A 23,568-nucleotide genomic window follows, 5' to 3' on the forward strand; every position below is an offset into this window, starting at 1 on the left:
CGTAAGCGAGACCAAAATAGAAACATCTGCTAAGTGCTAGTGAGTTAATAAAAATAGGCTTGCTGGATTCTGTGGAAATAATGTTAAGGATGGTCCCAAATGCATTATGCTGTTTTTTTAGCCAGCTAGTGTATTTTCTGAATTCTAGTTCTTTGAAAATTGAGTCTTCCCTCTCCCTCTGTTGAAAATCACAATTGTATCTAGTACACATCTTGTAATTTCCCTTTTTTTATTTCTACTGCATATCAGAGTGTTCAAAGTTTGTTTTTAAATTAATTAATGATATTTATGAGAGAATTTATTTATTCTGTCTTCAAGCTCAATTTGAAGATACAACCTGATGCAACTAACACAACTAATAGGGAAAAATTATGATGGTTAAAACCAGTGTTTCTGTTTGATGAGAATTCTGACATCTCAGAATTTCTTTTTATTTCCAGTCGAAGTAATGGAAATTAATTACTTGCACTTAAAAATGTTTAAGGATTCTGCAAATTCCTTCCTAGCCATATGACAAAGTTTTCATACCACTCTTGCATATCTCCTTACTGCAGTGTAGTGATCTGTTAATACATCTAGCAATAGGCCTTACAACCTTGTATCTCCATATTTATAGAGATACTAAGGGTACTTATTCTCTTTTCCAAATGACATGACAGACATCTACACCCCTGTCCAAATCTATCTCCCAGGCTCTCTTGGATACTGCAGACTCTTCAACACTTCAGTACAGTAAAGTATTTTTCCTACCTTTTTCTAAATGATTTTAACTCCAACATGATCCATGTTATACTTATCATCCCTTTTCTTTCTCTGAAGTCATTATTGCATAATGCTGTTTCGCCGTCTTTATTTTTCTCTTCCATCTTTCCAAAATTATGCATATAATTCCATCCTCTTATTCCAGGCAAAGTTGCTGATCTTCCACAGGTCTCTGTGCTAGCTAGTTTCACATTCTGACTCAGTTGTTTTGGATCCTCTGTTTCATTGTGCCAATGCAATAACTTCACCCTGGCCACCACAAGAGGCTGATTTTTAGCCAGCAGTTTCCAAGTCTGTATATCAGTATTGGCACTTTCATTCCTTTGACCCGGTGACATTCCTTTCTCACTACATTATCCTCATGCAGATTAAATGAACCTTTCACAGCTTTGCTCCCTACCTTAAAATTTAAGCTTTACCAATCAAATTAGCCTTGGTCCCAGTCCAGAACTCAAACTACTCTGAGTACGATCCTCTTCCAAGAATGTTTCCCAGTGGCAGACCAACCCTAAACCTTCCTATAGGGTCATATGTTGGTCTTCACTGTCTAGTTGCATCTTCCCTCTAAATCTTTAAAACCCAGAATAATTTCATTCAATTTTTATTGATATTTTTATTTATCACATTTAACTGGGTTGTAATTTCAGGCATCTTTTCCTTGTCTTCCTACTATCAGACAATTGCTTCTGTAGCTGGAGTAATTTTTCCATGTTCATTAATGAGTCTTGATCTACAGGAGCAAAAGTGTGCAAGAGTCAGAAAGACCATCTCCTATGTGGTTTAGATTAGACAAACTAAACACAAGTATTCTAATGTCTTAAGTAAACAACTTCCACTGGACAGACACAAAAACCACCCACCGTATTAGGTACTTAGTGTCAAAACCAGGAAGGCCAAAGCCCAGCTGGAGCCAAGACTGCTGAGAACCAGTGAGAACAAAGCGGATTCTGGAGACTGCTAATTGGAAAAGCAAGTTCAAGGATAGGCTTCCGCAGACAGAGGCCCCTTGTGTCAACAAAAAAACTGATGAACTCAGTGCCTCTTTTCTGCCTCTGTCTTCACAGCCAAAGCCAGCTCCCTGACTCCTGCCTGTACAGGCACAACTGGGGTAGGGATTGCAGCCAGCAATGGAGGAGCAACAGGTTAAGGAAACTGGTGTGTTCAGATCCATTGGATCTGATTGGATGGGAATCACCCCAAGCTACTGGGAGACCTGGTGGGCCTAAGCGTGAGGCCATTATCAATCCTCATCTTTAAAAAAAGGCAAGGAGGAGGACTTGGGAATGATAGAATCATTGTATGGTTTGGGTTGGAAGTGGTTGAGGACTGGAGGGTTGCCCTCTTGGTGCAACTATGTGCCAGTCAGCTACGTCTCAGTTGATGGAAAGATCAGGGAGCACATAATCAGCAGTAGTCAGCCCAGGAAGGCAAACCATGTTTGACCTGCCTGATTGCTTGCTATGAAGAAATGTCTGGCCCTGTGGGCAAGGGCAGAGCAGTGGGTATAATATACCTTGATTTGAATATGGCTTTTGACCCCATCTTCCCCACCCTTCCCCTCTGGAAACAGCAGAAGGATGGACTGGACAAACAGCCTGTTTGGAGGGATTGAAAGCTGGGTGTAAGGGTAGCAGTCAATAACTCAGTCTTTGGTTGGTAATCAGCAAAGCACCCTGGGCTCAATTCTGGCACCCGTATCCAATGCCATCAACAACAACCTGGCTGCAGTGCAGAGCTTGTTCTGAGCAGACCTGCAGACAACACCAAGTTCCAGGAAGCAGCTGCTGGTTCAACCCAGAAGGGCCCTGAAAAACTTAAGGATTGAACAGAGACCTCATGATCCTTATAAGAAGTACAAAGTTCTGCCCCTGGAACAGCTGGAATAAGCCCATGTGCAGGTACAGACTGGGAAGTATCTGGCTAGGTCACAGTCCTGTGGGTTACAGTGCACACGAGGTTGAAAGTGAACATGCAGCTTGCTCTTCTGAAAGAAGGTAAATACTGGGTCATGTTAGAAACACGGCCAGCACATCAAAGGGAATTTGCTGATAATCTCTGCTTGGTACTGGTGAAGCCAAGCCTGAAATATACCTTTGGATACCTCTGGTCAAGAGAGACAGGGCAAGATTGGAGAGTGTTCAATGGAGGGTTAATAAGAAAGCTACTGAGGAGAGGCAGAAGGAGCTGGACTTAATTAGTCTATTCAAAAGGAAACTAAGAAGTAACATAACATCAGCCTACAACTGTTTGAAGGATCATTGCAAAAGTGACAGAGCCAAATACTTCTTACTACTGCCAGCTGCTCTAACAGAGCAATTGCCACAATGTACAACTTGGGAGGTTCAGACTGGGCATGAAGAAGTGAAATCAGCAAGAGAGTGGCTGGGCACTAGAACAGGTTGTCCAGAAGAGTGCAGCAATCTCTGTCACTGGAGATTTTCAAGACTCAAAGCTAAGAGTGACATAATCCAGGGCTGACATGGTCCAACTAAAAAGCAAGCTTCAACCAACATTTTTATGATCTTGCAGCAGGTTTCAGGTCTTCCACATAGTATTAATAAAGCTCTATTATTAAAATAATCTATTTATTAAGTTGTTTGGTTTTAGGAGTGGTGGTAAAAGATTGTCACCTAGCCTGTTTGGAGGAAGAAGATTCAACAGATGGGAAATACCTCGGTGAGTTACCTAACTGAGACAACACCTCTCACCAACCTACTTTATGGAGTTAGAAATGTAGCAAGAGACTTCAGCTAAGGCAAGGCAGTCAAGTCACACTTCTACTCCACATCCCTCTTTCCTTTGCCCTGGCACTCATTTACCTCTCCAATTTAGTTGACTTAGAGCTTTACCACATTAAAACCTGAATCTAGACTCAGCTGCTCCTTCCAGCACATCTGAAATGAAGAGGACCTAAATTAGTAATTAGCCTTTCTCTGGCCTTCTGTTATTGAGGTAGCATCCAACTTCTTTGGTCTGTAGGAAATGCTTTGATATAAATAGTCATTCTGCTGTGAACTATATCAATTCCGTAACATCTCAGCCAAAAGATTCCCACACTGATCACACCACCAATAAAACTTGCTTTACCATATTTGGGGGAACAGTAACCTGCTTGTCTCCTATTTAGAACCGTGGATTTTTTTCCCAACTCCCAGAGGGTAGTATATAACCATATATTCCATATGTCTGAATTCTTTCTTGTATTGTGGATTTGATCTTGGGTCCAGTATTCTCGGTTTCAGTGGAGAAAACGTAGGACATGATGTATTTAAAGGAGAGGAGCAGAGCAGCCATACTTGGAGAAACTAAAACTAGAAGGTATCTGATGAGATACACCTAATGTACCTACAAGTACTAAAAAATGAGATGTTTTGGTTTATAATGTATAAACTTTCAACAAAGAAATCCAAAATGTATGTTAAAAAGATAAAATAACCTCACGAGGAGAAGCAGAGGGGAAAGTACTGATCTCTTTACTCTTGTGACCAGTGGCAGGACTGGAGGATATGACATGGAGCTGGGGGAGGTTTAAGTGAATATTAGGAAAGGGTTCTTCACCCAGAGGGTGGTTGGGCACTGGAACAGGCTCCCCAGGGAAGTGGTCACAGCACCCAGCCTGACAGAGTTGGACAGCACTCTCAGGCACATGATGTGACTCTTGGGGTGTCCTGTGCAGGGCCAGGAATTGGTCTTTGATGATCCTTCTGGGTCCCTTTAAACTCAGCATATTCTGTGATTCTATAATTGTGTGGAGTTTCACAGAGATGTATTTAGATATTTGTCATGCATGTCAATACTCGAGTAAATATATGATATTAATCAAACATTAACTTACCTTAATTGCAAAGGCTAAAGTTCACAGTCATGTACAATTAAGGACTGGTTTTCTTCCTCCCTGCCAATCCTGCAATTCATGGAATGTGTTGCTTCCTCTAGATTTGAGTTATGTAAGCTATGACACCATGGGGCTGATGTCATTGTGAGGCCACTCTCACTAATCTCTGAAAGGTGACGGTGATCAGAGAAGGTTCTGGGGACTGGAAAAAACCCAAATGTCACTGCTTTCTTCGAGAGGGGCAAAAAGGAGGATCCAAGAATCTACAGGGCAGGCAGTCTCACCTCAGACCCTGGGAAAGGGATGCTGTGAATGATCCCCAAACATATTAAGGAGAAGGTGTTGGGGAGCAGTCAGCATTGATTTACAAAGTGAAGATCGTGCCTCCCCTATGATGAGATGTGACTTGTTGGAGGAAGGGAGAGCAGTGGATCTTATTTATGTTGGCTTTCAACACTGTCCCTCATAACACCATTACAGAGAAACTGATGAAATAAAGACTAAATAAATGGACAGTGGGGTGAATTGAAAACTACCTGAACTGTCAGACTCAGAGGGTTGTGATCAGGGGCATGAGGTCAAGCTGGAGGCCAGCTGGCCAGTCACTAGTGGTGTAACCCAGGAGTTAATACTACATAACATCTTCATTAGCAGCCTGAACGATGAGACTGCACCCTCAGCAACTTTGCAAATTACTCAACACTGGGAGGAGTAGGTGATACATCAAATGGGTATGCTGCCATTCAAAGGGACCTTGCCAGTCTAGAGAAATGAGTCAACAGAATCCTTATAAAGTTCAAGAAAGGAAAATGCCAAGTCCTGTCTGTGGGAGGAAAAAGTGAAATACCAGAGGATATACTGAAACACTATGTTTGACCTCCTTTTTTCTTTTGTTGAGGTCCAAGCAGTAGAAGTCTCCTTTTATCTGCCTTCTGCCCTTATCTCATGCAGATCCAGTACCTGACCCAGCAGTACAGTAAAAGCTGGTGCTGTTTGAGCCACCAGTGGCTGTTCCCATTCTGTCTGTGACAGTTGCTACTTGGCCATGGAAGGGGCCTTCAGCTTCTGACACTTAGAAGACTGAGCTGGAGACTCTTTTGCCTTAAATATTGCAGATAGACTGCAATAGTCTGACTGACTTTAGGTGTTGCTGACATCAAGGCAGTGACAAATAAATAGGGCCTTTGATTAGATCATAGGATAGTTTGGATTAGAAGGGACCTTTAGGACAATCTAGTCCAACCCCTCTTTGGAAGGGACATCTTCAACTAGACCAGGTTTCTCAGAGCCCTGACCTTGAATGTTTCCAGGGATGAGGAATCCACCGCTTCTATGGACAACCTGTCCCAGTGTTTCACCAGTCTTATTGTAAAAAACGTCTCTCTTTTATCTAGGTTAAATCTAAACTCTTTTAGTTTTACAATATTATCCCTTCTCCTATTGCAACAGGCCATCCTAAAAAGTTCATCCCCATCTTTAAGCCCCCTTTAGGTACTGGAAGGCTGCCAGAAGGTTTCCCCAGAGCCTTCTCTTCTCCAGGCTGAACAGCCCCAACTCTCTCAGCCTTTATTCATAGGAGAGGTGCTCCAGCCCTGGGATCATCTTTGTGGCTCTCCTGTGGACCCACTCCAACAGATCCATGTCTTTCCTGTCCTGGGGCCCCCAGAGCTGGATGAAGCACTCCTGGTTGGGTCTCACAAGAGCAGAGTAGAGAGGCAGAATTGCCTCCCTTGACCTGCTGGACATGCTGCTTTGGATGGAGCCAAGGACACAGTTGGTTTTCTGGGCTGTGTGTGCACATTGCCAGTTCATATCCAGCTTTCCCTTCACCAGGATTCCCAAGTCCTTCTCAGCAAGGCTATTCTTGATCTGTTCATTTCCCAGCCTGGACTGATACCAAGGGTTGCCCTGACCCAGGTGCAGCACCTTGCACTTGGTCTTATTAAACCTCATGAGATTCCCATGGGCCCACTCCTCAAGCTTGTCCAGGTCCCTCTGGATGGCATCCCGTCCTTTTGGTGTGTCAACCACTCCACTCAGCTTGGTGCCATTCACAGACTTGCTGAGGGTGCACTTGATCCCACTATGTCATTGATGTAGACATTAAGCAGTACTAGGACCCCCAAGGGCCATGTGACACTGTTCTTCATCTGTGTACTGAGCCACTGACCACCTCTGGATGTGACTATCCAACCAATTCTTCATCCACCAAACAGTTCATCCACCTAATCCAGACAGATACAGGAAGGGAGTTTAAAATTGCTCTCAGCAGTAACAACAATTAAGTTACTGCAGTTGTACATTACGCAGTTGCACTTATTTCCTCAGAAAGCACCTCCTTAGAAGAAAGGCTGCCAGCTAATTAAATAAAAAAGATGAACAAATGATCCTACTGAATGAACACTCAGACTGATTATAGACTTAAGAAAAGTACTTTGTCCAAATATGAACTTAAAAATATCTCCAGAACCTCACAGCTCAAACAAGTATGAAGCTCAAACACATCTGAAGGTTCCTTCTGGTATGAGAACTATGTCCTACCCTCTATACCAGCATTTACTTTTCTCAGCTGGGATTCAGAGATATTAATCACACCTTTGAATCTTAATTCTAAGTTTTCCCAAAGGTTTTCAGATCTATGTATCTGTGCTTATGACAGTAACCAATACCAAAATCTGTTGTGCAGTTTTCACTAGAGGTAGAGGCACTTTTAATTGCACTGAAGAGAAAAGCTATTTAAAAAGAAAAAAAAAAAAGAGGGAGCCTCTAAATTTTTTATGCAATACCTCCCAGTTGTATTTTTCCATTTCATACCAATCCTCTGCTCAGATAGAATCACTCAGTTACCTTCTCTAAGAGGGAAGAGAGTCAGGAGTTCTCAGATCCTTGGAGTCAAGTTCAAATCTTGTGATTCAGATCAAATGCTCCAACAGCTCAGCAGTGGACAAAAAGTCATACACCAGATGCTTGTTTCAGACTGCAGTGAAGAACACTGTCATGCTGAGATTGCATCTGAAGGACTGTGTCCATTTGGAGGCTCCCCAACATAAGAAAAATGAGCAAATCCAGCAGATTAACAAGACTCCTGAAGGGACTGGAGCACATGAATCTGGGGAGAGACTCATACATCTTGATCTGCTCAGCCTGGAGAAAAGAATGATTAGGGGAAATCTTACTCCTGTCTGCAACTGCATAATTGAGGTGCAGGGAAAGAGGAGAGAGCCAAACTCCTCTTGGTTGCACACTGTGGGTGAACAGAAGGCAAAGGATACAACTCAGGGCACAGAACATTCCAATGAGGCACGAGAAGTTATTTCTTTTAACCATGAGGGTGCTCAAACCAGAACAGATTTCCCAGAGAGGCTGTGGAACCTCTATCCTTGAAAACATTAAAAATGCAACAAAGGACAAAGCCATGAGCAGCCTGCTCTAACTGGACCTGCTTTGCACAGCATGTTGGACTGGCAAGTCCCAGGGGTCCCTTCCAGCCTGTGCAATTCTGTGAGTCTAACAACTCCTTGAGGCCAGGGTCTCCTCAAAGCCTTCAGAGGCTACACCAGCTTACAACATACCTCTCCTGCTCTTCTCACCCCCCAGTGCACTTCTCCTTCAGGTTGGCTGGCATTAATGCAAATGGAACAGTGAAATGACCCAGATTAAAAAGAGGTTTGCAAAAAATTCCCCTGCAAACTGTTGAGTTGTACATACTGTGGTAGAGGTTCAAAATGAGTATTCACCATGGAAGTACCTAAAGATCATTTATCCAAAAATAGTCTTGCCATTGGTAAGTGTTAAGATTTTTACTATTTCAGAAACTCTCCTGTTTTAATAAATGTTGGTTTCCAATCCTTTTCTCTGCCAATTATACCAGTGCAGCATTATCCTGCCAACACAACCATACTGAAATAGAGTAACACCCTATATATACATATAAATACCAACTTCCTAAAGTGGTCAATACTCAACTCCATCATAATAAACATAAAACTAACCTCATTACCTTAAGGAACTTGTTTCACAGAAGAACTACAGTGGGGAAACTTTAGTTGCAAAGACTTCCAGGCTTCAGCTAATTCAGCTCAGCCGAGGAGACAGCAAGGTTTCTGCAGCTTGTGATTTCTTCTTACAGTGGAATAAATAGTACAATATAATATCTGCCAAAGAAATCATACGGATGTAGTACTTCAGCTGTGCAAAGTAGGCGCATTCATTATTGTTACAGTGAAAAATACTAAAAAAATATGTAAACAGGCAGGAGTCCCTAATCTGAATCTGATTGGAAGATTATAGATGTACAGTTCTGATCTCCACTGGATCTTATTTTCTCCTCACGTACCATGTTAAGAGTAAATACTATTTTGAAAACCATTAATAAGGAAATCACCTGTTTTAAGGAAGGCTTGCGTATTAAAGAAGGAAACTATTACGTGTCATACTCTCCTTCCTTCCCCTGCTATTATTTTAATTGATTTAGATGTCAATCTACACAAGCAATCAGAGACAGTCATGCTGTCTTCTCAATATAAACATATTGGCTACTTGGCACTCAAGCTGTTTCTTCTAAACATCTTCCCATGCCCTAGATCAGACACACATCCTCAATGTTTTGTGATTCTAACATCTCTAGCCTACATAACTATTTCTAGGTTAACCTAAGCTGTCTATAAAACCATATAGTCAGCTACTGTCTACATTATTTTCTCTTTCTGTGTAACCATACATTATTTTCTGTATTATCCTATACTAAATACTGCAGTTAACCTTGACTTTAGTAGTCCTAAACACTAACTTTACAGCAGTGTAGTTTAAAACATTTCATGAAGCCCGAGATTGCTCTACATTTGTGGACAAAGCATACACCCAGCAACATGATACATCAATTCAAACTGGGGAGAGGAGGGGGAGAGAAGGGAGTTGTTGAGGATTACAGCATAATTTAATACAGAGAAGCACTAGCTAATACTGGCTTTTTCCTCTTTTCAAAAAGTGTTTCATCAGTCAGTGCCAGTATAATTATTTGTTCCACTCACATTTTTAATGAAACAGTCCCTAAGTTGTTGCACATTTCCAACACCTTCGTGAAATTGCTGCCCTATTTTGGGAAGAGGTTTCTGCTCACTCACCCATACTCTGGTTAACAGCAGTGATTCAAAGACACATTACTAGGTTGGAAGTGGTATAAGCTGCTATTAAGGGGATGGAGCTGACAACCACAGTGAGATAGAGGTGCCCATTGCTTCTGACCCAGTCACCCAAGGGGAATACAGTAACGCTGGACAACACACCAGTGGGTCTTAGGGCATCTTTTAAGATGTTTTCAGCTAACAGGGCTGGCAGAACCAGATCTGAAGATCCATCTCTGTATATTCCCTCACAACCCACACAGTTACTTAGCACTGGCTAGTTCTGCCATGTTCAGCAAACCTTAGGATCTGGCTGCACATTGTTATTTGCACAAGGGTCCCTGTGACTGAGCTGCTGTGACTCCCCCTGGTCAGCCACCTGCTGCAACAGTTGATTATTAACATCCCAGACATATTCCAGAGCAACTTGGCAAGGCAAGTTGGCACAGTCGCTGTCCACTGGACAGGAAGGGGGCAAGGCATTCCACAGCTTTTAGCACTGTAGCTTCTCTATACATCTCCAGTTTCAGCAGTGAGCAGGGAAGATCTTTTCTTGAGTCAGGCAACAAAAGAGTAAAATTCCTCTCAGCAACCTCATTACTGCATCTTTCCCCACCCTCCACCACTGTCTACTACAGTTAGTTTCAAAGTCTTGTGAGTCAGTTGTTTCCTCAAGGCCTGTGCAGCTCTTGGCTTTCTTCCCAAAGTGAAGGGGCTAAACACAGTAACTGCAGAGTGTCCTGTCACTGTCTTGAGGATTGTCACAAAGCTGAATCCTCCCTGACAGCTGGCACTGCAGATAGTGGAACGTATATAACCTATAGAGTTCTGGGTGTCCCACAGGGTTCCTCCAGTATATCTGCTGCTCTTTGCTACATTTACTACAGCTGAGAACAGCAGTATCATCATCATATGTTGCTGCCACTGCCAGGCTTGCACCTCAGCCCATTACATGCTTCAATCAGCTGCCTTTTTAGGAAGAAGGTAACCTACTTGGAAAACCTTAAAAAAAACCCCTTCAAGTATTTCCATTGCTGGCAATACTTATTGCAGACACCAGGCACCTTCTGACATCCAGTGCAAGAAACTCTTTCTACCCACAGGTGAGGCAATCTGCTTGCTCTCATTTGTCAAGGTCTTGGTTTTTGGCTTGTCTGCTCCCTCCAGAGGCCAAGCACACAAAGCCATTTAGCTGATCATCTTCCTCAGCTGGGAATAAAATTCATTAACCATAAAGAAGAGTAGGGTTGATTAAGGAATATAGATGCTGCTGGCCACAGAAGAGACTCCTACACCATCACAGCTCAGACACACAAACACAAGCCACCCACTTTTGCAAGAGGGAAGAATGGGTGCCTACAAAACACAGTGAGAGTGCTTCAAAGGAGAATCTACTGAGCAAGCGATGCAGTAATAGGCCCTTTATCTGTTACGAAGTCTCTGTCAGCTTCTGCTGAAGCTTTCCTTCCTTGAGTCAGCAGCCTGGATATAAATAAAACTGCTGTGCAAGTGTCCTCTCTGTCGACAAACATGTTGGAAAAAACATGAAGAAAAGCTAACTCACAGGTCAGACAACACAGTCTCATCTGTGTATTTTTTGTCCCACTAGCATCTAACAGAAATCCTGAAAATGTAATTGGTGGAATTAAAACATCTGGATCCCAAGTGTGGCTCAGGAGCAATCACCCACTTACAAGTGAGAAACAAGTCTTTAGATGTTTCTAGTGGCTCCTTGCTGCTAGTACCTACTTCCTAGTTGGAATTATTCCATGAAGGTAAGGTTCAGTTTGCTCCTTTATTTGGTTGAGACTGCATTTTATAATCACAACATTGATCTCTGGCATGAAATCTGATGGGCAAGACAGAGCACAAACTATAACCTGAATTAATCAATGGGAACTCTGACTCCTGCTTGCTGTGATTCAAAATATAACGAAACAAAGGCATCCTCCCTACTTACATCTTCTCCCTCCTTCTCCAAAGGGAAGGGCAATCACAGCCCGAGAAATAAATTCTAAAGATTCATTTTTGTATCAAAATGAGAAAGCATTGCCAACAGCTACCTTCAGAAAAGCCAGCAATTGGCCTCAAGTTTAAAGAGACAAACTGCACTCAAGACTACTACAAGGTTATTTCAGATAATGTCCCTCTTCCCACACATCTTCCAGAAGGCTACACTTATTTTAAGCCTTATTCTATAAAATGGTCAAACTACCTATAGTATCCATAGATGAAAAGCTATGTTCGAGTCCTCCAGGAAACCATAGGATAATTCAAGCCCCTTGACATTCAAATTCAGGAACAGCAAACAATTATGGATTAGACTGGAGCCTGCTCAACAGCAGGAACAGCTGACACCCCAACTCACCTGAAGACAGGACTTACAGCCAGAGGGCCTCAGGAAGCAGCAGTCCCAGCATTATTTCACATGCAGATGTGCCACCAGTCCTGCCTGTTTGTTGTGAAGAACCTGGTCAGGAGTACAGCTGGATAGCACATGGAGCAACATGGCACCCTCTGTCACTGGGCCATTTCCATCCGTGGACATTGCTCAGAGTGCAGAGCGATCCCTGTGCCAGCCTCACCTCGACCAGGTTGCATCTGCACACTAATTTAGGTGTGTGTACGTATAATATGGCACCAAACATGCAACACGAATGGCTGTGCCATGCAGCAGGATGGCAGTAGCACACAGTACCACGGATGTGCTCGGTGGCACATACAGGGCACAGTCATATGACACAACGTATCAGCAGTAACAAGTAAATGGCACAGAGCTCAACAATCATGGGCTACTAGCTTCTCCTCTTGCAGAAGCAGAGAGGTTGTTTCTTTTGTTTAATCATTTATTTTTTTTCAGTTACTGTATCTGGACTGTATCTGCTAAGGATTAGCATGGAAAAACATTAGGGCTGTCCAAGAAAATGCACAGCTGCCCCTACCACAATGTAAAGAGATAAAGAAGATTTGGAACAATGAATTAAAATAATTTTTCAAAATGTTAACCACAGAGAAAACCTCAAAGTGGGAAACAGCAAACACAAAGTTTATACTTTGGCTGCAAGAGAATAATTTTTCAATCTCTACTTTCAATTTTGCACTATACTTGAAAAGCCAGCGGCAGTTCCCAAAGTTAAACAAGAATTATTGAAAATGTATCTAGGAAATACTCTTACAGATGGAGCACCTTTCATGGCTTTAGGGTCAGCAGTTTTGCAATCTGCTACCTTGCAGCTGCTGTTCTACCACTGTTGTCTGCATGGAGATGTGGGAAAGACAGCTACTTGTACTAACTGTTTTTCCACCCCAAAAAAAAGAGAGGTAAGAGGGACAATAAAAGGTTGCCTAGACTGGACTATGAAGGGAGCTTTAGCAGTGGATGGAGAAACAAGATAACCAAGTGTACTCAAGGAGGCAACAAAGCCCAGCACGTACGCAGAAACCAGATGGTGTTGAGCCAGAGCACTAATAAGAAATCACCAGTTAAATAGGAAATTTCCTTAAAACCTGCAAAGTTTAGGTTGAGCCAGACATGAGCCTGGGAGCAATAAAGATTGAGAGGAACCTCAGGACAAACCATAACCAATTTTGACAGGAACAGTTTCATCTCTGACCCACAGCTGAAGCCTCTGTCACACTGCAGGACTCTGGTACCAAACTATTGCTAACACAAGTGATAGTTCCCTACAGCAGCAGCACACACGTTTGTGTTGCTCCTTAGCACTGCCCATGCACTTTGCATTCTTCACACACACACAAGATTGGTTTTGGCGAGTATAATTTCCACAATATCTGTATCTTCAGTACACATTCACTGCAATTCAACCATTAACCTTTCCACTAGTACAACTGGAACAGATACCTTCTGCACTTCCATCTCAACAGCAGTTTTGAGAGCTTTTAGCCATTTTCAGAGGTTAAAAGCCTGCTTAATACGTTAAAGAAACCAATGGGTGTGGGAATGGTTTATAAGCCTCATCTTGGAACATTACAGCATTTGTGTTCCTTCACAAGTGAACCTGATAAGCATACAAAGACAATAAATTGATACTTAAAGATCAGTGGAGTAAGAATCCTGTACTGGTACTATCTTTTCCTCAGTATTTAGCAAGATTTTACCACAAATATTTAAAATCCATGAAACATTTGGCAAAATTACCTATTACTAAGAAATTGTTACTCCTAGTGTAAGATACCAGATCCATGTTAGGAAAATAGACACTACAATGAAAGAAAAAAGTAAAAGGGAAGACATTTTCTGCATGTTTAAATCTCTTTAAAAATCATGTAAAGCAATGAGGCCACTCCGTATTTAAAGCCATTTTGTTTTTATCTATTGGGGTAGTCACTTTACATCATACCAAAAAGACTGTATAAGGAATACAAGTGTCAGATCTTTATGGCACAAAAGGAAGTTTTCCATTAGCCTGCTTTCAAAGTTGTTAAATACATAATCGAAGACAAAGAAACTAAGGCTACCACAAAATAATATTTGCATGATGATGTTAGTCTTTATTCAGTTTCTCAACTGATTCCTCCAGTCTGAAGGTGGAGAAGAATCTTTCCAGTAGTTTGCTTCAGTGATTTATTCTGGATGAAAAGATTCTCTTCCTACTTTTGACACAGATTTATTTTCTCATTTATATTGTTACTCAACATTCACATAAGCTTTTATGTTGCACCTTACAATGTATGGAATTTCAGATTAAAATAAAACTCTACTCTTAACATAACCTTTTATATAATGTAAAAATATTCTACATGTTTACCATATCAAGAATGTTAGGCATTCACTTTGGGGAAAACCTGTTTTGCGTATTTTTCAGTACAAACCCGACTGCGAACGTTTCGCATTCGTGTCTCGCTCGTCAGTCGGGTGCCACCCAGTGTTCATCGTCTGCAACTACAGCTCGGCCTCGGCACGAACCGCAGTTCCCAAAAACTGCGAATTTTGAGATGCTGCTCACTTTTTATCTTTCCTCCTCCCCTACCCCTCCCTCCACCGTGGAAAATTTACACCTTTGAAATAATGAGTGTTTTTAATTATCAAAATCAGTATAAAAATAGCAGCATGCTACTAGACATGAAAAGCAGATTGATCAAGCATTGTGAGTTTAAATGCAGATTTCTGCCTTCCTTTTATATTATCAAAATCTTTTTTAAAGGTAACATCAAGGCAAGGGGTATAAGGACAGACACTGCATAGTATGATTTGATACTAATCTGAACTGGGTATTTGTCTTTAATGATAATTACAGGGTAAACATTTTTTATTTCAAAATACAAGTTTAACTGGAATTGTAGTGATGAAAGCAGAAGAGGGGAAAATGCAGTCTTTTACAGCCCATGTCACTGTATGTCACTTACATCCAGAGGTAAAAGCTCTAATTGGTGAAGAGACAAAATATTTGTGGTGTGTCACTGAACCTTTGTGATAATCCAGCATTATCCATTTCTAAAGAAATATAAATACTTTAAAACAAACATTGAAAATAAATCCTTTTGATGTAACAAACTACACTCTTTACTGAGAATTTTCAGTCTTCTTAAAAGTAAGGGACTTCACCCAAAAAATAATTGAAGTATCAATGTAGAACAATCCTTGGAGGAAAAAAGTCGGAATGTAAACCTCTGTTCCAAATTAGATCTGAAAAGCAAAAACACCACACCAGGTATTTAATGCAAGTGCATTTTTCATCAAGCAACTCTTTCTTTAAGTTACCTTTACAGTTCAACAGGAGTCTTCCTGAACTTAGTACATTGTGGTTTTGCCTCAGCTCATATCCTGTTTTCTTAACATGTGAACAATCACTCTCCACTTATGTCCCCACAGCCCTGTGACAATACTCTGGTCATGCAGGTGAGCCATTCTGCACAACCACAGTATCTGCAATACAGTTATGCATCAACAGTACAGTCACAAATTAGCCTATGATTCTCAAAAACAAAAATAAAACCAAGTTTGAGGGTCAATTCCCTGAATTGACCTTCTAATCATTCTTATGACATAAAAAACAAAGAAAAGGTTCCACGGAGTTTTTCACCTGAACTATGACCTTGGAATCTGCACTTCATCCCAGGAATACCAGGCTGACACATTTTGTCTTTACATCTTTTCCTTTCTCAAAGCATGATATTAATATTATTTGCATAGCTGACAAAAGCTTAAAACCGATTATAGCTGCTCACTTAAATACGTTATTCCACACACAGATCCATTAGTTTGCAAATTTGTCCTACAGACCTATATCACTTTGATGCCTAACAACAGTTTCATTATTAAAAGTATGCAATACTAGAAAGTTTTTCTTGCTTCAGTGAGCTAAATCTTCAGTAAGCTCAATCACTGGCAGGTCAAACGTCTGATGATTTTGATAGTTTTAAAATATTTGTTCTAATGAATCATAGACTGAGAACCTCAAAAAAATCTAAATAATGTAAGTATTTTAAAAATAATTAACCATATTATCAACTCAGAGAGAGAGGACTAAAAAGATGAAGAATTAAAACATAATAATATACTTAGAACAGTCTATCCAATTAACTCAGTGGCTCAGTAAGTTACTACTTATCCTCTCAGCCAGCTGACCTTGCACACATTCATCTCTCAACTGTAAATAAAGTGCATCATCTTAGAAAACACTGCACAGCAGATCCTACTTCTGCAATTTACTATAAAATCTGAATTATAGCAATTTTACTACTATAATTTCAGAGTGTGCATGGGCAGTTACTATGAAGTGATAAGCAGTAACACAAGTGATTGTGACTGTAAACTCAGGATTATGGTTAACTTTAGAAACTATTAAAATGCAGCTTTTTATAATCTTTATGTAAACAAAAACGGAGAACTAAAGCCTTTGTTTTTTAAAAAACACAAATGCCTTGATTATTTCTGCAGTTCTTATTAGACAGTAAGGTTGTTAAACCTACAGAGGAATCTGGGGGTCAAACAACTTTGATTTTCCTTTAGGCGTCTTCAGGGTAATGAGAAGATTGCTCTCCATGTGTGTTTTAACAGCATGTCACTAAGTATACTATGTGCTTAGAGATCAACTAAGGAATGATTGTAGGAGAGCAGAGAGAACAGAAAGCTGCAATTCACCTCAGCACTTCCTGAAGCTGTCCCTATTCCAAACACCAATGTGTTATTTTACTGGCTATAAACCAAGGAACAACAGCTTATTGTCAAAGATGACAGTTTCAAGCATATGATACAAAATACACATTTACTACTTACATCATCAATATCTTCATCATCATCCCCAATATCATCAAACTGGATTTCATCATCATCTCCAGGACCAAATGTGTCTGTTTCATTGATTTTGGCTAAAAAGGAATTCAGACAAGCTCAGGAGTGCACTGACACTAGATAGACTGAATACTCTTGTCCAATATGAACTTCCAATTTGAAGAGAAAAGGTTCTTACCATGTTCCGGAAGCTCCCCATATGCTTTCAGACTTCTGGCTTCATCTGCATTGTACTTTAGAATAACATCAGCCTTGTTATCCTATAAAAGAATTTATTAGAATTCATTAGTCATCTATGAAGCAAAAATAAATCTATTAACCTCAGCAGATTAAGTAAGTAACTATGTTACTTACAACTATATTATTTACAGAGGAGTAACACCTATATTATTTATAGAAGAATATCTTGTTCCTCCTTCCCCTCCAGTTTCTTTAAATGTTAAACAGAAAATCCTCATTTGTGGAATATTTTCATTTCTTCTGGGCGGTAACTTAATTTTCTCCTATTAAAAGTAATTTATAAACTCATAGAATGGTTTGGGTTGGAAGGGGCCTTAAAGATCACCTAGTTCCAACCCCCCTGACATGGGCAGGCACACCTTCCACTAGACCAGGTTGCTCAATGTCCCATCCAGCCTGGCCTTGAACACTGCCAGGGGTGGTGCTCCACAACTTCTCTGGTCAACAAGAAGAGAATTTGAGACAATTGAGAACTTCTGAGAATTTGACAATTTGAGAAGTTCAGATTCATGTCTTTGAAATCAACCTTTCTTCAGAGATCACATGTAGTGAGGTTGTTGGTGGTCAATCAGAAAGTGCCAAACCGAAAAATTCCTAGCTTTAAGTACTTAAATACATACAGTAAATGACAGTATCTTATAGTGTTTTACAACTCTAATGCACATGTCAGAAGCAGGATTTATTTCACTAACATTCATGAAGGGCATTTACCTAATGAAAATCTGACAACTGTTTTCTATTACCATTTATTTTAGGTAAAATTACGCTACTCCATATTTGGAAATTTAAGTACAAACTAACCACTGTCCAATCTACCTCTTAAGGTAAAAGCCTAAACATCAAGGTTCCAAAATTCTGATTACAAAAAATTATAATTATCAGAATAAAATGTTTAATGTTTGACCCAATCTCTCTTTATATCACAGGATCCAAGCATCAAACAGCTACATTTAAAACAAATAAGGTCAAGCCTGATGACAATAAGCACCTCCACTCACAAAGTCTCAGGGTGCAATTTAGAAGAACAAGCTGAACCAGAATTTGTCTACTCATTACAATCTTTCTGTAATACAAGGAAACTAAAAGTCATGATTTAGCATAACTAAATACAAATCCAAAGTTAGACAGGAATTTCCTCACAGCACCTGCTGCAGTTTAACATTAAATAAAGCTGCTTATAAGACACTCTGTATTGGCAAATTATGCTGAATTTTTACCTGGTAGTCTCTTAAGCCAATCAATATAATATCAGATGTATTTATCCAAACCTGAACGAGAAAACATACATCATGTTACAGAAATTCAACTTCTGTCATGTAACACAAGAAGCAAGCAGTACATTTATGTTTGCTGAGACACACGAAACGTCACTACCTCCACCACCCTCACTTTCTAACCAGTAAGCTGGAAATATCCAACTTCATATTTTAACAGCAAAACTGAGGTCATAAAATACTCATCGTTACATTATTTTACATGTTATGGAGCTATTACAAGATAAATCAAACTTATATGAAGAGCTTCTGGCCAACGGGGTGGTTACTAAGCCTTAACTTCTGAGAAGGCAGGATTAATGCATCAAGTCACCACTCTGTGAACGGAGCTCCACAAGGGGAAAACTTAAAGCAAAACCTGATGAAGGGGGTGATGGACAAGCACAGTGAAGAGCAGAAGCAAATGAACACAACTGTTTCTAGAAACTGTGTTAATCAGAAGTCTGCAAAACAGGACATGCTAATTTAAATGCACACATCAGCTTTTGGAGCTGATTTTTTTGGAGATCAAACATATTTTCAGTTGAGATTTCCTTTCTTTTAGACATGAGGAATAGATAAATTATGCTTTCTGTAGCAAGAAATTAATTCTGCAGCACTTAGTGTTTATTTATGCACATTCTCCACCTTCAACAGTTTATTGCAGGCAGCAGTAGCACTGCTCACACTGATACCAAGAGATGTGCATTCAATGGTCTCCAAAATCCAGACAGGTGGAACAATCCAGAATGAAGACAGTGAATGTCTGAGAGGACCTCCTCTGTACCACACACCAGCAGAGGACAGGAATCTGTAACATCTGACAAGGGCCAGAGGGGACACCATCCCTAGATGGCAAAGCTAAGAACAAAACACACCTGACTGCCCCAAAGGTACAAATCTTTGCTGATCAGCTTTGCACAGAAGTATTTTGGGAGCTGTTGAAGTGGACAACGAAATGATGGCATCTGAGGTGCCTGTGGGAAACTACAAAGAAACATTCCTGAACTGCCCTTATTATTGAACTACTCACAGATAAATCATCCTGTGTGAAGATAGTAATTATTCAGTTCCTCCACAGATCAAACTAAGTGGAGTCTCAAATCCTGATTCTTACTGGTCTTGGGAAATAGCACACAAGAAAGGTGGCTTGGGACAAGTCTCTTACACCTGTATTTTTTTATGTTGGGTGTCAATCTTCATGTTATAGAAGTTCTGCTGCTAAGCAAAGTGCTGATCTAGTATGAGACAGAACATGGGTTTCTAAATAGTCATCAAGTTCTCCATCTACAATTAGGGAGCTTTTTATTATTTTATATACATATAAATTTCTATAATACAAAAACTATGATGTCATAAACAGCCAAAGCCCCCTCCCCTGAAGTACAAACATCCAAAGGCAGCCCTTCAACTACAAGCTTCAAGCCAAACACTGCTTACTCTTGTGCTGGCAAGAGAAACAGAAACTAGTTTACTATCAAAAAAATATATTTAAGGTATTAAGTGCAGTAGAAATATTAACTTTTGTAATGAGCTATGTATGTAAGTTTTAACAATTACATAACATGCATAAAGTCACTGTTTTCAATTACAATGCTTCAGAATTACCTTTTTTCTTAGCTTCCCTCTAATATGACATAACCTCTTCACACCATCAAAACATAATGCCTCCAGTCTTCCATTGCCTAACATCTTGATCACCTGGGCATATTCTAAAAGAGATGGTAACATAAAAAACATAGAATCATTTAGGTCAGAAAAGACTTGTAAGATCAGCAAGTCCAACCCTTAACCCAGCACTAAACCCCATCCCAAAGTGCCACAGAGCAAAACTTCTAAGCAACTCCAGCTTCATGATGCATCCAATAGCTTTTGCCATTGTAACCAAAATTTTTGTCAAAACATGAACAGCTGAGGGCAGCTTTGAGCAGCCACACAGGCTGCTGAATGTATCACAGTTTTTGTATTACTGTTAATATCAATATTTTCAAATACTACTCATTCTGGTTGCATCCATGCTTTTGTTCCCTTTGAAATGCTTACTTACAGATAATTTTCATAGCTACTGAGTCACACTCAGAGTTTGAAAGTTTATGACAGCATCACAGCACCTGTCCTGACAAAAATCTCGCTGCTGACAACTGCCAGACTTCAGCTGAAATCTCTGAAGCATATCTCCAATACCTACCCTCAATCTCTCAACATGTATTTCATCTCCTCCCTCACCAAGTTCCAGAAATTACAACTGGAGACCTTCACACACATTATTAAAGTTTGCAGCATAATGTATTACCATTTAACTATAAGGAATAAAACTTACAATATTATTATTATTATATTATGATAATGATGTTTGTAAGTTACAAAGTTAACATTAACTGACCACCCAAAATTGCCAGGAAAACAAACCTCTCTATTAGCCAGAGCAAAATTCTAAAACCTTTCCTTAGCACAAGTCAGACAGTCCAACAAAACACATGAGACTATTCATAACTGAGAATAATTTGAGTAGATTTTGCTTGGGAGTTGAAAAGGATTTTAAGTTCCATAGGTGCATCAAAATCAACTCCTTTTTTGCTTACAGCCATCATAGAATATCAGAAATTCGTTCACTGTCACTTCTTTTACAGTGATATCAGTCAGGACTTTTCCCATGTTTCTGACAAACTAACTGATTATTTGGTCACTAGGAAAGTACTCAGATTATGTGAGCAACCACAAGAGTGTGACACATGAGACAGGGCAAGTCAAAAGGGAGGTGAGCTCACTGTCACCACAAGGCAGGGCAGGGGGAAATGTAATCATCACCCTCCACTCCTATAGCTTCCTTCACCTGACAACAGCCTAGCAAGGACCTACCTATTGCTCCTGTTTTAATAGTTGCTAGACTTCCCAGCCCAGGAGCCAACTGAACCAAACCATGAGGGGACAGAACAGTGAGCTGAATGGTTCTGCCAGGTCAGACTTCAGGAGCTCATTGAAGGACTCGAGAGACATCACAGTCAGTATAAAACAGAAAGTGGGACTGTGCATCCCAGAAACAATTACTGGCCACATCTGCTAAACCAGCTGCTCACAGCCCCTCACCAAAAGCTACTCAAGGGGTTTCTAGGGGATGCTTATGTGCTGTTTTACACAGAGCATCACAGTGAGGTCTAGGAGAGGCAAGCTTCATCTTTAAGTTGTGGAGCTATTTAAAATTTCCCTTTTCCTACTTTCTCCTACACTCAATATGTAATTTAGAATTCAAATACAACACCAATAAGAACACCTCTCTTCACTCAATAACAATAACTTCACCTTTCTCAGTCATCCAGATGTTTTGTGTATCAACTTCCATTATATGTCATTTATAGTATGTGACTGAAAACAATGACACTGCCATACTGTAGTTAAAAACTCACCTTGCCCATCTTCTTTGAACACCAGTTCTCTTTTTTCTGATTCATTCTCATTCTTACCTCGTCGCCTGTTTTTACCTCCTTTGCCTAAATTAAAAGAGGGAGGAGGAAAAAGTATGTGTTACTGTCTCTGAGTACAGTGAATAAAATATTCAGACTTATGGAGTTTTTTCTGTGCTTGTTCTCTATATGGCTATTTCAAGTATCCTATCCAGATCTAAATTTTTTTTGCCTACTTTTAACATCTGTGGGTCTAAATTTTTAGCTGAGTAGTTACATAGTAATTAAAATATTAGAGTTTTCACTGTACAAGATGTCCTGACTGCTCTGGAGAGACAGCAGCCTTCAACAAGGATTCCACAAGATGGCCATTTCCAGCTTCTGTGATCCCTGCCACCACATACCTCCTACACAATGGTGGGATAACCTGATGCACGTAACCATCACGGAGCAGATGAATAACCTGACTTACTGAGGTGCTAAAATCCCTGAAACACTCAAGGAGAAGCTAATGCTCCAGGTGTAGCTGCTGTTTGTAAAAGGCACACACGTGGCGATAGCATTAGATGCTCTTCACGAAGACGTGTACAAGAGCAGCTCATGCTTCCCTTCCCCCGCTAAAAACCTGTCGTTCCCTTTCCCTCGCTGTTTCTGCTTTTCCTTTCCGCGTGGGGGAGAAGGGGAGCAGCAGCACCAACAGCGGCGCCGCCGCTGCCCAGTGAGGGCCCAGCGGGGCCCGGCCGCCTCCTCGGCAGGGCCGCCTCTGACAACCCAGCCCCGGGCAGGGCCTCCCTCTCCAGGCCGGGCCCCGGCGCCCTCCGGCAGGGGGAACCGGCCGGGGGACCCTCCGGGGCGGCGGGAGGGTCCGTCCGGCCCTGCCAGAGGGCTCCGGGCCCCGGCGGCGCCCACGTGAGGGGCCCCCCCGGGCCTGCCCTGCGCGGCCGCGCCCGGGCCGGGCCTCGCCGCTGCGAGCCCGACAGACGGAAAGGCGCCTCACCTTTATTCTTGGGCATGGCGCCGGGCGCTCCGCCGCGGAGGGGCTGCGGGTGGGGGCTGCGGGCGGGGAGCGGGCGGGGGCGGCGGTTCGGGCTCGGCGGCGGCTCCGGGCGGGACCGGCGGTGGCGGCTCCGGCGCTGCGCGGGCTCGTGCGCTGCGCTCCGGCCGCGGCGCCCCCGGGCCCACAGCGCCCCCCCGCGGCCCGGAGGGGTCCCGGCACCGCCCGGCGCCGCCGCGCCCGGCCCCGTGTGCGGACACGGCCGGGAAGGGCCGGGAACGGCGGATCCGTCGTGTGGGGGAGCCCGAGGGGAAGGAGGAGCAGCGGGCAGCGAGGCGCTGCCGCGGATAACTCCTCCCAGTACCTGAGGGGAACGCACAGGAGAGATGGGGCAGGACTGTTTACGGGAGAATGTAGTGACCTTGAGAAGCGGGAATGGGTTAAAATTGAGAGTAGACTTAGATTAGATAGCAGGAAAAAATTCTTTGCTGTGAGGATGGTGAGACACTGGAACAGGGTGCCCAGAGAAGCTGTGGATGCCCCATCCCTGGAGGTGTTCAAGGCCAGGCTGGATGGGGCTCTGAGCAACCTGGGATAGGGGAAGGTGTCCCTGCCCATGGCAGGGAGATTGGAACTGGATGATCTTTAAGGTCCCTTCCAACCCAAACCATTCTGTAAGTGAGCAGGTATGAAGGTAAGAAAGGC

The 23,568-nt window shown here is 41.7% G+C and overlaps 1 protein-coding gene and 1 long non-coding RNA gene across 2 annotated transcripts; both read right to left on the minus strand.

Moving 5' to 3' along the window:
- Positions 1-1,360: 1,360 nt before the first annotated feature.
- On the minus strand, positions 1,361-5,500 carry LOC135407107 (uncharacterized). Its single transcript, XR_010426702.1, has 2 exons — positions 4,598-5,500; positions 1,361-1,492 (listed from the first exon to the last, which is right to left on the minus strand). It is a non-coding gene; the product is annotated as an uncharacterized LOC135407107 (long non-coding RNA).
- An 8,531-nt stretch (positions 5,501-14,031) lies between these two features.
- EIF1AX (eukaryotic translation initiation factor 1A X-linked) lies at positions 14,032-23,016 on the minus strand. Its single transcript, XM_064646755.1, has 7 exons — positions 22,867-23,016; positions 21,873-21,956; positions 20,077-20,180; positions 18,433-18,483; positions 17,154-17,235; positions 16,961-17,052; positions 14,032-15,367 (listed from the first exon to the last, which is right to left on the minus strand). Exons 1-7 carry the CDS (start codon positions 22,880-22,882, stop codon positions 15,362-15,364), a joined length of 435 nt encoding a protein of 144 aa, XP_064502825.1. The 5' UTR covers positions 22,883-23,016; the 3' UTR covers positions 14,032-15,361.
- Between the last annotated feature and the right edge of the window lie 552 nt (positions 23,017-23,568).

This window comes from Pseudopipra pipra, chromosome 2 (genome assembly GCF_036250125.1).
Source record: "Pseudopipra pipra isolate bDixPip1 chromosome 2, bDixPip1.hap1, whole genome shotgun sequence".
Lineage (NCBI taxonomy): Eukaryota > Metazoa > Chordata > Aves > Passeriformes > Pipridae > Pseudopipra > Pseudopipra pipra.